The sequence below is a fragment of the Myxine glutinosa genome, chromosome 4 (genome assembly GCF_964187855.1).
Source record: "Myxine glutinosa chromosome 4, kmMyxGlut1.1, whole genome shotgun sequence".
Lineage (NCBI taxonomy): Eukaryota > Metazoa > Chordata > Myxini > Myxiniformes > Myxinidae > Myxine > Myxine glutinosa.
The window spans coordinates 80,405,542-80,419,838 of record NC_136264.1 but is presented as its reverse complement, the minus strand read 5'-3'; the positions used below and the strand labels follow the sequence as shown (position 1 = coordinate 80,419,838).

General features: G+C 52.2%; 1 protein-coding gene across 3 annotated transcripts in view; it reads right to left on the bottom strand.

Moving 5' to 3' along the window:
* Positions 1-14,297, bottom strand: part of PRKDC (protein kinase, DNA-activated, catalytic subunit) — a 334,330-nt gene that overhangs the window by 69,328 nt on the left and 250,705 nt on the right. For all 3 annotated transcript variants that reach the window (XR_010984003.2, XM_068112798.2, XM_068112799.2), the window contains exons 62-63: positions 6,899-7,119; positions 6,549-6,687 (exon numbers count right to left, since the gene is read on the bottom strand). Coding sequence is in view for 2 of the 3 variants with exons in the window: in XM_068112798.2 (XP_067968899.2) it covers positions 6,549-6,687; positions 6,899-7,119 (360 nt within the window). In the remaining variant the exon portion in view is untranslated. The remainder of the gene's footprint in view (positions 1-6,548; positions 6,688-6,898; positions 7,120-14,297) is intronic.

The following is a 14,297-nucleotide window of genomic DNA, read 5'->3' as shown; positions in this document are numbered from 1 at the left end:
TTAAGGTGTTATAATATGACATGTGGCAAGGCAAACTATTGGATGGGAAAATTAGATCTGGCTATAGAATAAATTTATTGACCCCTTGAAGTTAATCCTTCGAATCATTGTTTCACTGGCATTTTTGTTCAAATTGGAAATAGTTTGGTAGAGCTTTGGTTAAAACCTTTGGTTGCGGTATCTTGGAACGAATTGATAAACCATAGGAGATTGATAAGAATAGAAACAAAGATGGACCCAAAATAGAAAGTTGGATTCATGCCCCTCATTGCAAACAAGCACATGGGGCTAAGGTGGACGATCCCACAGAAAATGAGGCTGCACCTAGCAGCCCAGCAGAACATTCAGTGGTAGATAAATGATAGTAGTGATTTACAGTCATTTGAATTACATTTTAACACCCCTTGCATTGATAAACACTACATTTTCAACATGTGATATTCCTACTTGGGATAGTGACATTTATTTGCCTACATGACATACAATTACCTGCTGATATTAATACAACATGAGTGAAAAATGTATCACAACTACACTCATGATCAGGGGATTGAGTTCAACCCCGGGAGATAGGGGGATCATTTGTAAGACAAATAATCTGATTATGTTACATATTAAGGGATTTTCTTTATTTACCTTTTAGGAAGCTTGTTAGTTTGGTATATAATGTCTACAAAGAGTAGCAGACTTGTTTGTTGGTTTAGTAGTTATATTGGCAATTGTTTTAGTGGTGGCTTGCTTGAAAGCCTTAGTGACGGTGTGTTTGAATAAGGTAACCAACAACACGATGATAACGCATGAAGTGACAAATGAGGAAAGAAATGTGGATCCAGAAAAGGAAGACTTTTATGGCGACATAAACAGTAGAATTAAGATAATGGCATAACGACAATGTTATGAGTTGTGTCAATTACAATATCAGTGAACTCATATCACCACAAGTGCCACACTGTTAAGGGAAAAAGAGGGAAAAGAAAAAGTGGAGAGGAATTATGGTAATAATACATTATGCTTAATTTGTTGGTTTGGGAAAATTGTTGTTGGGAATTAGGTATTCCCGTTTGTGATTGTAATCATATACAATTGATTTTCTTAGAGTAGTGCTAAAATACCTGCATGAGTTAATTTTTGAACTATATTAACCTGAAAGCAATTGTGGATGCTATTCTTAGTTTAGTAATAAAATACATACCTGATTGAATATTATTTGTGTGACGCATATAAATGAATATAACTTTTGTGTTAAGGAAAAACAGCAAATTGTTGAATGTGAAACTATCGGAAGATATACATGATTATGCTGATTTCATGGTAAGATGTACCCTATCTGATTCAGTGTGTGCGGAAAGCAGATTCAGATGTGACTGAGCATAAGGATAAGACGAGATCACATTTTGAAGGGAGTGCTAACGGAATTGGGAAGAAGTTCGAGAAAGAAAATTTGTGGCTAAAAATGAAGTTAATCATGGCATACACCCTCTTTCTCAAAGAATGATGAAGACATTCTCCCGTGTAACTTGGAGATGAATGCTTACCTTCACCAAGGAAATTTATGTGACCATTTGCCTGGATCACACTGCAACATATGAAAGAAAGGCGATCACTTACTCTTGTTCGAAGGCTTCGAACATTCATCACATCAGAAGTTGCAGGACAACGACATTTTACCTGCAACCTCTGTGAAATGCGGGGACATATGTTATTACTTCACCAACGCCCGGGGAACCAGCATGGAGCTGCAAAAAAAACGGCTGTGCCCTTGTCACAACAGCTGTGCACGATTCTGCTGGTTGCTCCTGGTAAGGACCATGAATGACCTGAACACCATGGTCCCAACATCATTGTGGATGCATCCGGCATCCCTGTTCCACATCTTGCTGGCCAATCAACGTCACACCAATACTGGCTGCCCACTCATAATGAGGGAGGAGGCAAGTCGACTACAACTGGGCGAAGGCCTTGTTCAAGGAATCATTATGGTTCACAGCAAAAAGTGGCAAGAATGCTACAAGGAGAGCAGGGTCAGTCTATGACTCCGCAATGTTACCACAACAGCGAAATCCTACACGAAGTAGTGCAGGAGCTATGAAGACATTAGGAGAAAATGTTTCATACCTGGATTCAAACACAAGTGATCAGCCCTTCCTTTCAAACAAAGTCAACATTTGTGTGGAGGCAAACGTTTTTGCCAGATGGTGCAGATGCTTTACAAAACTTGAAAATGAAGTGAAATTGTTGTATCTTGGTGATGGTGAAGTGTTGTTTTGAAAATATATTTGTGATGCAAATGCAATAGATTGAACAATATGGAAGGAGTCAATGACCAACGAAATGTTTTGTGATTCTTGCAGGATGACGGTGTATGCCTAAGGGAATTTGATTACCAAAGTGATTGATTATTTACTTATACTTGTAATGATGTTTACTTGTAGTGATTGATTGTTTACTTATATTGATGTTTAGATTAATGGTTAATATAAACAAAAACAAAAAGATGAGGGAATTGTGGAAGTGTAATTCAGTGTAACTTATTGATTGGCACTGGTAACTTATTGATTAAGACTGGCAACGAAGCTGATACATTTTACCTGCAACCTCTGTGAAAGCCGAGTTCGTAAATGAGTGTCAGGAATGTGCCCGAACATGGTAATCTCTTGTCCACCTGGTCACAGCCCCAGGCTGGAGCACCCTCCTACTGTGTAAATGGAAATCACAGCAGGAGGGGAGCGAGTTGATGCCAGGGCTTGGTGCAATACATGACCTCGGGGCATCAGCGGAAGAAGGATTAACGTTTCAGCGGACAGAGGATTAAGTCCAGTTCGTCCATATAAACTAGAGCAAACGTGGAGTCGACAGGACTTGCTACGTGAAGCGCTGACCGAACGGGAGTGTCGGATGAACGAGAAGGACCAGCGAAAAGAGTTAACCTGATCCATTATATTATGCGGTATCATTTTGGTAATTGGATGAAGTGAATACAGTTTAATAAACTAGACCTTTTGTAACCTGTGTCCGGTCGTTGGAGTCCTGTGAGTCCCCCAGTACAAATTCCCTGACACAGCCATATATTCTTTTCTATACTTTACCACATGGCACATACCCTTATAAAAATGGGGCCTTTTCTATGCCACTGACATTTTACCGAAGTATGGCCCTTCTTTTCTATAGTTTGCCACATGGCACGTACCATATAAAGGGACCTCCTATGCCCCTGGAATTTTTCCCAAGTTACATTTAAAATACGAAAAAAATGCATTTTGTTCATCGTACAATACTTTATTCAAGACAATATAAAAGACTTGAAGAAGTAAGGGAAAAGAAATGTTCAACCCTGACGGGATTCAAACACACAATCCCCAGCTTGGGAGTCTTTTTATTATTTTATTTTTTGTATTCAGAATCGAGGCTCGTGTAAGAGCTAACACATTGAACATGAAAACATGCACAGACACATAAAACATACAATGAAGGGAGCAGGAGACAAGAGGGGGATAGAGGAAAGCACACAAGCGCAACAACAGCAGAGAACAAGGACATCGGTAGATCTGTGGAAGGGGTAGGGCTGTGGGAGGAGGAAGGGGTACACGGAATAAAGCAAATGAACACTACGAGGAATTTCACTACGAGGACTTCCAGGAAAGAAGTCGGTACTTCTGCCTGGTCAAACAAGTGGAACATGTCTGGTACTTCTGCTAATTAACTGGTACTTCTGCTAGTATCAAATGAAAGAGAAAAGCATGGGGTATTCAGATGACATCAAAATCTCAATTTTTGCCCCTAAGTGTCTGCTTTTGCCAGAACCAGTCATATATATATATATAGTGTGTGTGTGTGTGAGAGAGAGTGAGAGAGTGAGAGAGTGAGAGAGTGAGAGAGTGAGAGAGTGAGAGAGTGAGAGAGTGAGAGAGTGAGAGAGAGAGAGAGAGACTGGTTTGTAGAAAAGATCAAGGTTTTGGTTGGGGAAAGATAAGAGATGGTGGTGAACAGCTGTTTTAAAGACCTGGATGGAGGAGTCGGATTGTAGGGAGTGAGGGAGTTTGTTCCAGAGGCGCGAGAAAAGAGGAATGAAAGAGTGAAGCTGAATAGAGAGTCTTGATTTTGGCAGTTTCACCATAAGAGGGTTGCTGGCAGATCTTGTACGACCTGTAGGAATATTTGGGGGACAGAGCACAGACAGAGCAGGGGGAACAAGGCCGAAGAGGAGTCGGTAGAAGACAGAGAGACCACCTACCTGCCTGCGGTGAGACAGAGAAAAGCCCTCACAATCAGCTTCATCGCGGAGGATTCCAATGATTCTGAATGCTATGGTTTCAACCGCGTGAAGCAGAGCTATGTGTGAGGCAGGAGCATCAGCCCAGAGGGGACAGCAGTATTCCATTGAGCTGCGGATGAAAGCCTTGTATGTGGTGAGGAGCTCAGGTGTGCCAGAAAGGACTTCGCACGACGGAGGATGCCCAGTTGGTGACTGGCTTTGGAGGCCAGCTTGGAAATGTGGTTTTCCCAGGAAAGGTCATGGCAGATAGTGAGACCCAAAGCTTGAGTGACAGAACTTCTTCAAGAGTATTGTTCAGAAAGTAGATGGGAGGGTTGTCCAGTCGGTCTTTTCGGAGAGACATAGTGAGAGTGTGAGATTTGTCAGGAATGAAAGACATGTTCCACTTGTTTGACCAGTCTGTGATTTTGTCCAGGTCAGCAGAGAGTGAGGAGGCTGCAGACTGCCAATCTGAGGGATGAGGAATGGAGCAGCAGAGAGTGGAGTCATCAGCAAAGAGATAGAGAGGATTTTGCAGAGAGTCGGAGAGATCATTGATGAAGACCAGAAAAAGCACAGGACCCAGAACACTGCCTTGGGGAACTCCAGCCTGAACAGGAAGGGGAGATGAGGGCCACACGTTGAGAAATCCATTCAGGGCCACACATTGACGATGACCAGGAAGTCCGCAAGCAATGCGTGGAGATTTCCATGGATACCACAGGAGAGTTTGGTGAACAGAGCGGGGTGCCAGACCATATCAAAGGCACGTGATATTATCGAAGGCTTATGGAGGAAAAATGACCCTCGGGGCGAGATGTCAAATTGGCACCCCGAGTAGCTTCCCATAAGTCTTTGAATGCTGTGTGTGTGTGTGTGTGTGTGTGTGTGTCCGTGTGTGTGTGTGTGTGTGCATGTGTGCGTGTCCGCGTGTCCCCGGTGTTTGTGTGCGCGCGCCACCGTGTGTGTGTGCGTCACCGTATGTGTGTGTGCGTCACCATGTGTGTGTGTGCATGTCGCCGTGTGTGTGTGTGCATGTCACCGTGTGTGTCACTGTGTGTGTGTGTCACCGTGTGTGTGTGCGTGTGTCACTGTGTGTGTGTGCGCGTGTCAGTGTGTGTGTCACTGTGTGTGTGTGTCACCGTGTGTGTGTGCGTGTGTCACTGTGTGTGTGTGCGCGTGTCAGTGTGTGTGTGTGTGTGTGTGTGTGTCACCGTGTGTGTGTGTGTGTCTGCGTGTCCGTGTGTCCCCGGTGTTTGTGTGCACGCGTCACTGTGTGTGTGTGCGTCACCGTATGTGTGTGTGCGTCACCATGTGTGTGTGTGTGCATGTTGCCGTGTGTGTGTGCGTGTCACTGTGTGTGTGTGGGCGTGTCACCGTGTGTGTGTGTGTCACTGTGTGTGCGTGTGTGCGCGTCACCATGTGTGTGTGCGCGCGTGTCATCGTGTGTGTGCGTGTGCGTGTCACCGTGTGTGTGTGTGCGCGTGTCACCGTGTGTGTGTGTGTGTGTGTGCACGTGTCACTGTGTGTGTGTGCGTGTGTCACCGTGTGTGTGTGTGCGTGTCACCGTGTGTGTGTGTGCATGTCACTGTGTGTGTGTGTGTGTGTGTCACTGTGTGTCTGTGTCAGTGTGTGTGTCATCGTGTGTGTGTGTGTCACCGTGTGTGTGTGTGTCACCGTGTGCATGTGTCCCTGTTTGTGTGTGTGTGTCCGGGTGTGTGTGTGTGCATATATATATATATATATACTAGCTTGGCTCGGCTCGTTAAGCTCGCCTCACCATGCGTAGTTATAGAGGAATAGGCTTATTTTAGCTGAGGCTAATGACTACCTGAGTTGCTGTGTTGTCATGATTTACACCAATCATAATACAAACAATTATTTTTCACAAATTTATTTGGAGTGTTTGTGATATTACATTTTTATAAGCAATTTAGGTTGAAAAAAATCATAAAAAGATTCAAAAAAGAACCCCGTAGCACATACATACGGGAGGGGTAGGTGCAGACTGGACGTTTGGGACGATTACACCTCACCACCACATAATTTAAAACACCTCACCACCACATAATTTAAAACACCTCACCACCACGAAATTAAAAACACCTCACCACCACGTCATTTAAGTTTTGTCTGGTGTGCAGTGTCCGTGTCATAATGAGTCAATTGGCCTCCTGTGTCAAAGGTCCTTGTATAGCCTTGTTATACAAGATGGCAGAATGTATCAGTATGGCATTGCAAAGACCCAACAATAAGTAAACGATGATGATCTACTCATTATTTTTTTCACAGTCACCTCATTATATATTCTAGCCGCTGAAACAAAGTCGCCCCGTGCCTCAGCATCCAGGCCTTGCTGTGTGGCTTTCTGACTTGCCAGGCGTTCAGAAAACAGCCCACCCACGGTATCCCAGTCACCCAAAGAGCGGTAAAGCCTGTTAGAGGTGGATACATGCACACATATAAATAAGAAATAAAAAGGCAGAATTGAAGAAAAGCTCGATAAAATTGAAGCAAAATTTAGAGACGTTTTGTGGTTAATGCAAAACAAAAAGAATGAGATGGAAAGGAAGATGAGGATATCGTTTCAAAGATCATATTGCTTGGGAGAGAGAAAGAAGGAAATCAAGAAAAATATTTACAGACCTGGCAAGCTCAAGCCAACGAGCAGTGTCAGGAGGATTTGGAGCAGGTGGACCACGAGATCGCTTGGTGGGACGTTCAGTGTTTGGTGCTGCTGCTGGATACTGGATCAGACTCTCCTCCAATAGAAGAATGCCTGTAGCTTGCTGGAGTGCACCCAAAGACGCAGAAGATACTGCACCTGGGTTTAGTTTTGATAGAGATCCACACCGGAAAGCCACATCCTGGGACAGAAATAAATACAAATAAGGAATAAATGCATGTGTAGCGGTTCCCGCTGAATGTACACAATCGCCTTGCACCTGCCAGGACGCGGCCAGGGCGCGAACGCCATGCCGGGCTCGTCCGGACGGGCCCAGACGCGCCTCTCCTGGGCATGCCCAGACTCGCTGTTCCCGGGCACGCCCGAACCTCCCGGGCACGCCCGGTCTCGTCTTTCCCGGGCATGCCCGCTCTCGCCTTTCCAGGGCACGCCCAGCCTCGACTTGCCAGGCCGCGTCCAGGACGCCCGGGCATGTCCAGACTCGCTTTTCCAGGGCTCGCCCAGAGCGTCCGGGCATGCCCGCTCTCGCCTTTCCAGGGCTCGCCCAGAGCGCTCGGGCACGCCCAGCCTCGACTTGCCAGGCCGCGTCCAGGACGCCCGGGCATGTCCAGACTCGCCTTTCCAGGACTCACCCTTGACACCCGGGCATGCCCGGTCTCGGTTTTCCCGGGCAAACGCCCCGGCATAAATGTGTATATATATTGCTGCCCGATAAACGGACTCGTCAGAATACCTGAGCTGTGTTGTTTCATTAAAGCAACTCGGACGAATTCCGTCTTTGGTCACGTCAATTCTTTCGACTCGCGTTGGAGCGCAGCTCCTTCACTGGTGACCTACCGACATGGACACGGCAGTGACTCTTAAACTGCCTACCTTCTGGGAGGCTCACGCGGCTGTTTGGTTCGCCCAGGCGGACTCCCAGTTCGCCCTGCGAGGCATCACCGCGGACGACACCCGCTTCCACCACGTCGTGGCAGCGCTCGGTTCCGCCACCGCGACCCGCGCCCTGAGCCTCCTCGAGCACCCGCCGGCTGCTGACAAGTATGACGCGCTGAAGACGCTCCTCCTCGACGCTTTCGCCCTCTCACCGGCGGCACGCGCACGGCGCCTGCTCGACCTGCCCGAGCTCGGCGACACACGCCCGTCCGAGCGCATGGACTATATGCTCTCGTTGCTCGGTGAGCACTCTCCGGATTTTCTGTTCCGCGAACTGTTCCTTCGCCAGCTGCCTCACCCGGTACACCTCGCCCTGGCTGGCACGTTGATCACCGATCCCCGCGCCCTCGCCAGGGAAGCCGATAAGATCTCCTCGGCGGGCCAACACATCGGCGCGGCTACCTGGAGCCTGCCGCCGTCCGAGGCGACGCCCACGACGCCCGAGCACCCTGCGCGGTTGGAGGCCGAACTGCCGGTGCAACTGGCGGCCGCCACGCCGCGCCGACCACTTCCGACACGACGGCCGGGGCCTCCACCTGACCAGGCGTGGTGTTATTACCACGCCAGGTTCGGACACAAGGCTCGGACGTGCCGACCCCCGTGCACTTTCGGCAAGTCGGGAAATGGCCGGGCCGGCGTTCATTCCCAGCCATGAGCGCCGGCCAATCGGGCAACTTGCTTTTTATTCAGGACAAAGCGTCCGGGCGGCGTTTCCTTTGTGACACCGGCGCCCAACTGAGCGTCATACCCGCCTCAGAGCAGGACAGGTGGGACGCCGTTTGTGGCCCCTCTTTGGTCACTGCTAAATGGCTCGGCCATACGCACTTTAGGCCCGCGCGACGTCACCCTCTGCTTCGGCAGCCAGCGCTTTCAGTGGACCTTTGTGACCGCATGCGTCCCCAAGGCTTTGCTGGGCGCCGACTTCCTCTGCGCGCACGGGCTGCTGGTCGACGTCAAACGACGTCGCCTTGTCCACGCCGAGACCTTCAGGTCCCTGGCGTGCACGATGAGCAGCTCCACGCCGACCGGACTGGCGTGCGCCCTCCCGACGGCGAACGAGTTCGCTCGCCTGCTCGCTGAATTCCCGGCCCTCACGCGGCCGACGTTTTCGGCCGTCGCAGTGCGGCATGGGATCGAGCACCACATACCCACTACAGGCCCGCCGGTCTACGCCAGGGCCCGCCGCCTCGACCCAGCCAAGCTCGCCGTGGCAAAGGCCGAGTTCGACGCGTTGGAGCACCTCGGCATCGTGCGGCGCTCCAATAGCGCGTGGGCCTCACCACTGCACATCGTGCCAAAGCCGGGGGGCGGATGGCGCCCGTGTGGCGACTACCGCCGTCTCAACGACGCTACCACCCCCGACAGGTACCCGATCCCGCACATCCAGGACTTTTCCGCCCGTTTGGCGGGATGGGTCATATTTTCCAAAATTGACCTGATACGGGGATACCACCAGGTACCTGTCCGGGCGGCCGACGTCCCAAAGACGGCCGTCATCACGCCGTTCGGCCTGTTCGAATTTTTGAGGATGCCGTTTGGCCTCAAGAACGCGGCCCAGGCGTTCCAGCGCTTAATGGACGGCGTGCTGCGCGACCTGCCATTTCTTTTCGTCTATCTGGACGACATCCTCGTCGCCAGCACGTCCCGCGCCGAGCACCTCCTCCACCTCCGAACACTGTTCGGTCGCCTCAGCGAGCACGGCTTAATTGTCAACCCGGCCAAATGCCACTTCAGCACGACGACCGTTGACTTTTTGGGCCACCGCATCACCAAGGTCGAGGCCATCACCACGTTCCCGCGTCCCCGTTCCATCAAGGCCCTACAAGAGTTCCTCGGCATGGTGAATTGTTATCACCGATTCGTGCCCCGCGCTGCTCAGCTCATGCGGCCCCTTTACGAGGCCCTCCGGGGCAAGCCGGCCAAGCATGACATTGTTTGGTCCGCGGCCATGGACGCGGCCTTCGCCAGTGCCAAACGGGCCCTCACCGACGCAACGCTGCTGGCTCACCCGGTGCTCAACGCGCCCATCGCCCTCACTACGGACGCCTCCAACTACGCGGTGGGCGCCGTCCATGAACAATGGGTGGACGGGGTTTGGCAGCCACTCGCTTTTTTCAGCCGGCAACTCCGGCCGAACGAGTTAAAATACAGCACGTTCGACCGCGAGCTGCTCGGTCTATTCCTGGCCGTTCGCCATTTCCGACACCTCCTGGAGGGCCGCCCGTTCACGGCTTTCATCGACCACAAGCCGTTGGTCTACGCAATGGCCAAAGTCACGGAGCCGTGGTCGGCCCGCCAGCAGCGCCACCTCTCCGCCGTGTCGGAATTCACCACGGACATCCGGCACGTCGCCGGCAAAGACAACGCCGTGGCCGACTGTCTTTCTCGGGCCAGCGCAAACGCGGTCCACCTCGGCGTGGACTTCGCGCTCATGGCGGCCGACAAGACCACCGACACCTCGGTGCAGGCCCTCCGGGCGGCGGACACGGGCCTCCGCCTGGCCGACATCCCCTTCGCGGGCACCGTCCTGCTCTGCGACGTCTCCCAGGGCCAGCCTCGCCCCATCGTGCCCGTTTCCTGGCAGCGCCGCATCTTCGCCTCCATCCACGGCCTTTCTCACCCGGGCCGGAAAGCTTCTCAGAAGCTGGTGTCGGCGTGTTTCGTCTGGCACGGCCTTCGACGGAACGTCCGCGACTGGGCCAACGCCTGCACGGCCTGCCAGTGGGCCAAGGTCCACCGCCACACCCAGGCCCCGCTTGCACCTTTCACCGTGCCTGCACGGCGTTTCGACCACGTCCACATGGACCTGGTGGGTCCCCTGCCCCCATCGCGGGGGTTCACCCACCTGCTCACCATGGTGGACAGGACCACCAGGTGGCCGGAGGCCATGCCCCTCACCTCCACCACCACCGCCGACGTGGCGCAGGCATTCATCGCCATCTGGGTCGCGCGCTTCGGCGCACCGGCGGACATCTCGTCCGACCGCGGCCCACAGTTCACGTCTGAACTTTGGGGCGCGGTCGCCCGCTCGTTGGGGGTCACGCTGCACCGCACCACGGCCTACCACCCCCAAGCCAACGGGTTGTGCGAGCGGTTTCACCGCTCCATGAAGGCCGCACTCATGGCCGGCCTTCAGGACGACGGTTGGACCGACCGGCTGCCGTGGGTCCTTTTGGGCCTCCGCACGGCCCCCAAGGAGGACCTCCGGGCGTCCGCCGCCGAGCTCGTCTACGGCCAGCCGCTCCGCGTCCTGGGCGAATTCGTGCCCGACGCTACCAGTCCCTGGTCCGCCGCACACCAGCGCTCGGACCTCCAGGAGGCCGCCCGACGATTTGCCCCCGTGCCAACGTCCCGCCACGGTGGCCCCCAGTCCTACGTCCCCCCCCGGCGCTTCGCACAGCGGAGTACGTCTTTGTGCGTCATGACGCGCACCGGGGGCCACTCCGGCCGCCGTACGACGGGCCCTTCCGGGTCCTGCGACGGGGCGACAAGTCCTTCGTCGTCGACGTCGGCGGCCGGTCGGACCGGATCTCTGTGGACCGCCTCAAACCGGCGCACGTGGACGTCGACCGACCACCACGGTTGGCCCTTCCTCCACGGCGAGGCTGCCCCCCGTCCAAGGTTCCCCCCGCTCGACCACCCACCACCAGATCGGACCCCCCCCCCCCCACGACCCTCCAGGGGTCGCTTCGGCCGGGTCATCCGGACCCCCCTTAAATTGACCCTGTCGGTGCAGGTCGATTCTGGAGGGGCGTGTGTAGCGGTTCCCGCTGAATGTACACAATCGCCTTGCACCTGCCAGGACGCGGCCAGGGCGCGATCGCCATGCCGGGCTCGTCCGGACGGGCCCAGACGCGCCTCTCCTGGGCATGCCCGGACTCGCTGTTCCCGGGCACGCCCGAACCTCCCGGGCACGCCCGGTCTCGTCTTTCCCGGGCATGCCCGCTCTCGCCTTTCCAGGGCTCGCCCAGAGCGCCCGGGCACGCCCAGCCTCGACTTGCCAGGCCGCCCGGGCATGTCCAGACTCGCCTTTCCAGGGCTCGCCCAGAGCGTCCGGGCATGCCCGCTCTCGCCTTTCCAGGGCTCACCCAGAGCGCTCGGGCACGCCCTGCCTTGACTTGCCAGGCCGCCCGGGCATGTCCAGACTCGCCTTTCCAGGACTCGCCCTTGACACCCGGGCATGCCCGGTCTCGGTTTTCCCGGGCAAACGCCCCGGCATAAATGTGTATATATATTGCTGCCCGATAAACGGGCTTGTCAGAATACCTGAGCTGTTTTGTTTCATTAAAGCAACTCGGACGAATTCCGTCTTTGGTCGAGTCAATTCTTTCGACTCGCGTTGGAGCGCAGCTCCTTCACATGCATGCATATGTGACGGGCTCTGGCAAAAGCAGACACTTGGGGGCATTTCTCTTAGCGAGAAAAAGCCGAGGAGTCAAAATATGACCACAGGGACCAAATTGAGATTTTAAAAATATGGATAGAAAGAGTAGCTTCTCTAGATTATTATGCACCAAAACATTTTTCCAAGAAACAACAGAAAAGTCGTGAAATTCGACGAAGAACTTTGGGGCGCGGTCGATTGGGGCTTTGGGGCAGGTGATCTCGCGAGATCTCGGAGACGGTGGGAGGGATTTTCGAAGCTCCACACGGTCTCCACGTTTTTCGAAGTTAAGTCTGTTCACAATTGTATTTTGTCGAAACTGTATTTATCTTTCGGTGTGTGAAGTTATTGTGTGCAACTTTGGTTGTTTCTCGGTGTTTATCTTTCATAAATTTCGTCTGTTTGCCGTGTCGCGAGCAAGGCCTTTGCCACGTCGCGAACGATTTGAAATCGAAGTTAAGTGATTGTTCCCATTTGTATTTTCGTTAAAACTGTATTTATTTATGGTGTTGTACGTATATTGTGTCCCGACAAAGATTTTTCGGTGCAAATCTTTCATACCTGTATTGAAAATCGTGTTAATTTGTGTCGTGTCTTGAGGCCTTGTACAGTGTGCACTGTACAACCTTGAGGCTTTGTTTTTCTCAGCGGTCCGTCGTTTGTGATCCAATAACTTTCGTTCTCTGTATTCCCAGTCTTTTCACCCATAGCCGACTTCCTTGTGTAAATCTCAACTCAAAAAAAAAAAAAACAAAAAAAAACAAAACAAACATTTCCTTCTCTGTTCTCATTCGTTTATTCATTCTTATTCGTTCGTTCGTTCTTCGACCACGTGTTTCTCCCCCATTTCCCCAGATAGTTTTCACTCATTAACCTTCAATGTTTACACTTTCCCCTCAAGTTATGTATTCCGTCATATTTTATAACACCTTTTTCTTCTTCTTCTTTAAAAGGCTGCTTTCGACTTGCTCACCAAATCAATTCATCCCAAAAAAAATATCCATCTCCTATAGTGCCTTTTTTCTACATTCCCTAAACTCTCCTGCACTCCATCCTCCATCCAGCGTCCTTAAACGTATTTTTAACTCGAAGGTCACAAGAAACTCATTTTGCAATAAATGTTCGTTTCCCATAAATCGTACACTTTCAAAAATCCAATCTCACCCCTCCCCTCCAAATCTTCCCCATAACCCCTCCCCTCCAAATCTTCCCCATCACCCCTCCCCTCCAAATCTTCCCCATCACCCATCCCTTTCAAATCTCCCCCCTTGCCCCCTCCCTCCTAAACTACCCCCTCACCCCTCCCCGCCAAGACGCCCCCTCGCCCCTCCCCTCCTAGACTCCTGCCTCACCCCTCCCCTCCAAATCTCCCCCATATCCCATCCCTTTCAAATCCCTCCCCTTGTCCCTTCCCTCCCAAACTCCCCCCTCACCCCTCCCCTTCAAATCTCCCCACCCTCATTGCTTCTCAATTTCCCCCCTCTCACTCCCCCTCCTCAAAGCGTCCTCCCCGCTTCTTCCCCCTTCAAACTCTCACCTCCATCTCCCCCAACCTTCTGCCTCGCTCTTCCCCCTCCTCAAATAACACCTCATTGTGGCTCACCCAATCACCATCAAACCTTTTGTCCGCCCCATCCTTCCCTTTCTCCGAGCTATTCTGAAATCTCTGACACACCTTCAACAGCTCTCCCTACCTCTTCCACCTCTTCCACATCTTACCCTACCCCTCCTCCCCCCTGTTCTGTATCTGATGCTCCCCCTTCCTCTTCATTAACGGTATGGACCTCAAACATCCGGGGCCTTCGTTCAAACTTAACTGATCTCTCCATACAGGTTGCTTCTGTCAAACCAGACGTGATCTGCTTAACAGAAACTTTCCTCCTTTATGATGTCTCTGATTCCATAGTATCTCTCCCGGGCTACTCCCTCCTCCGGTATGATAGACCTGAGCCTCGTCCTGGAGGCGGGGTTGCTATCTTTATCAAAAACTCTCTTCCTCACTCGCCCTGCACTGCACTCTCTCCACCTCACCCCCAGGA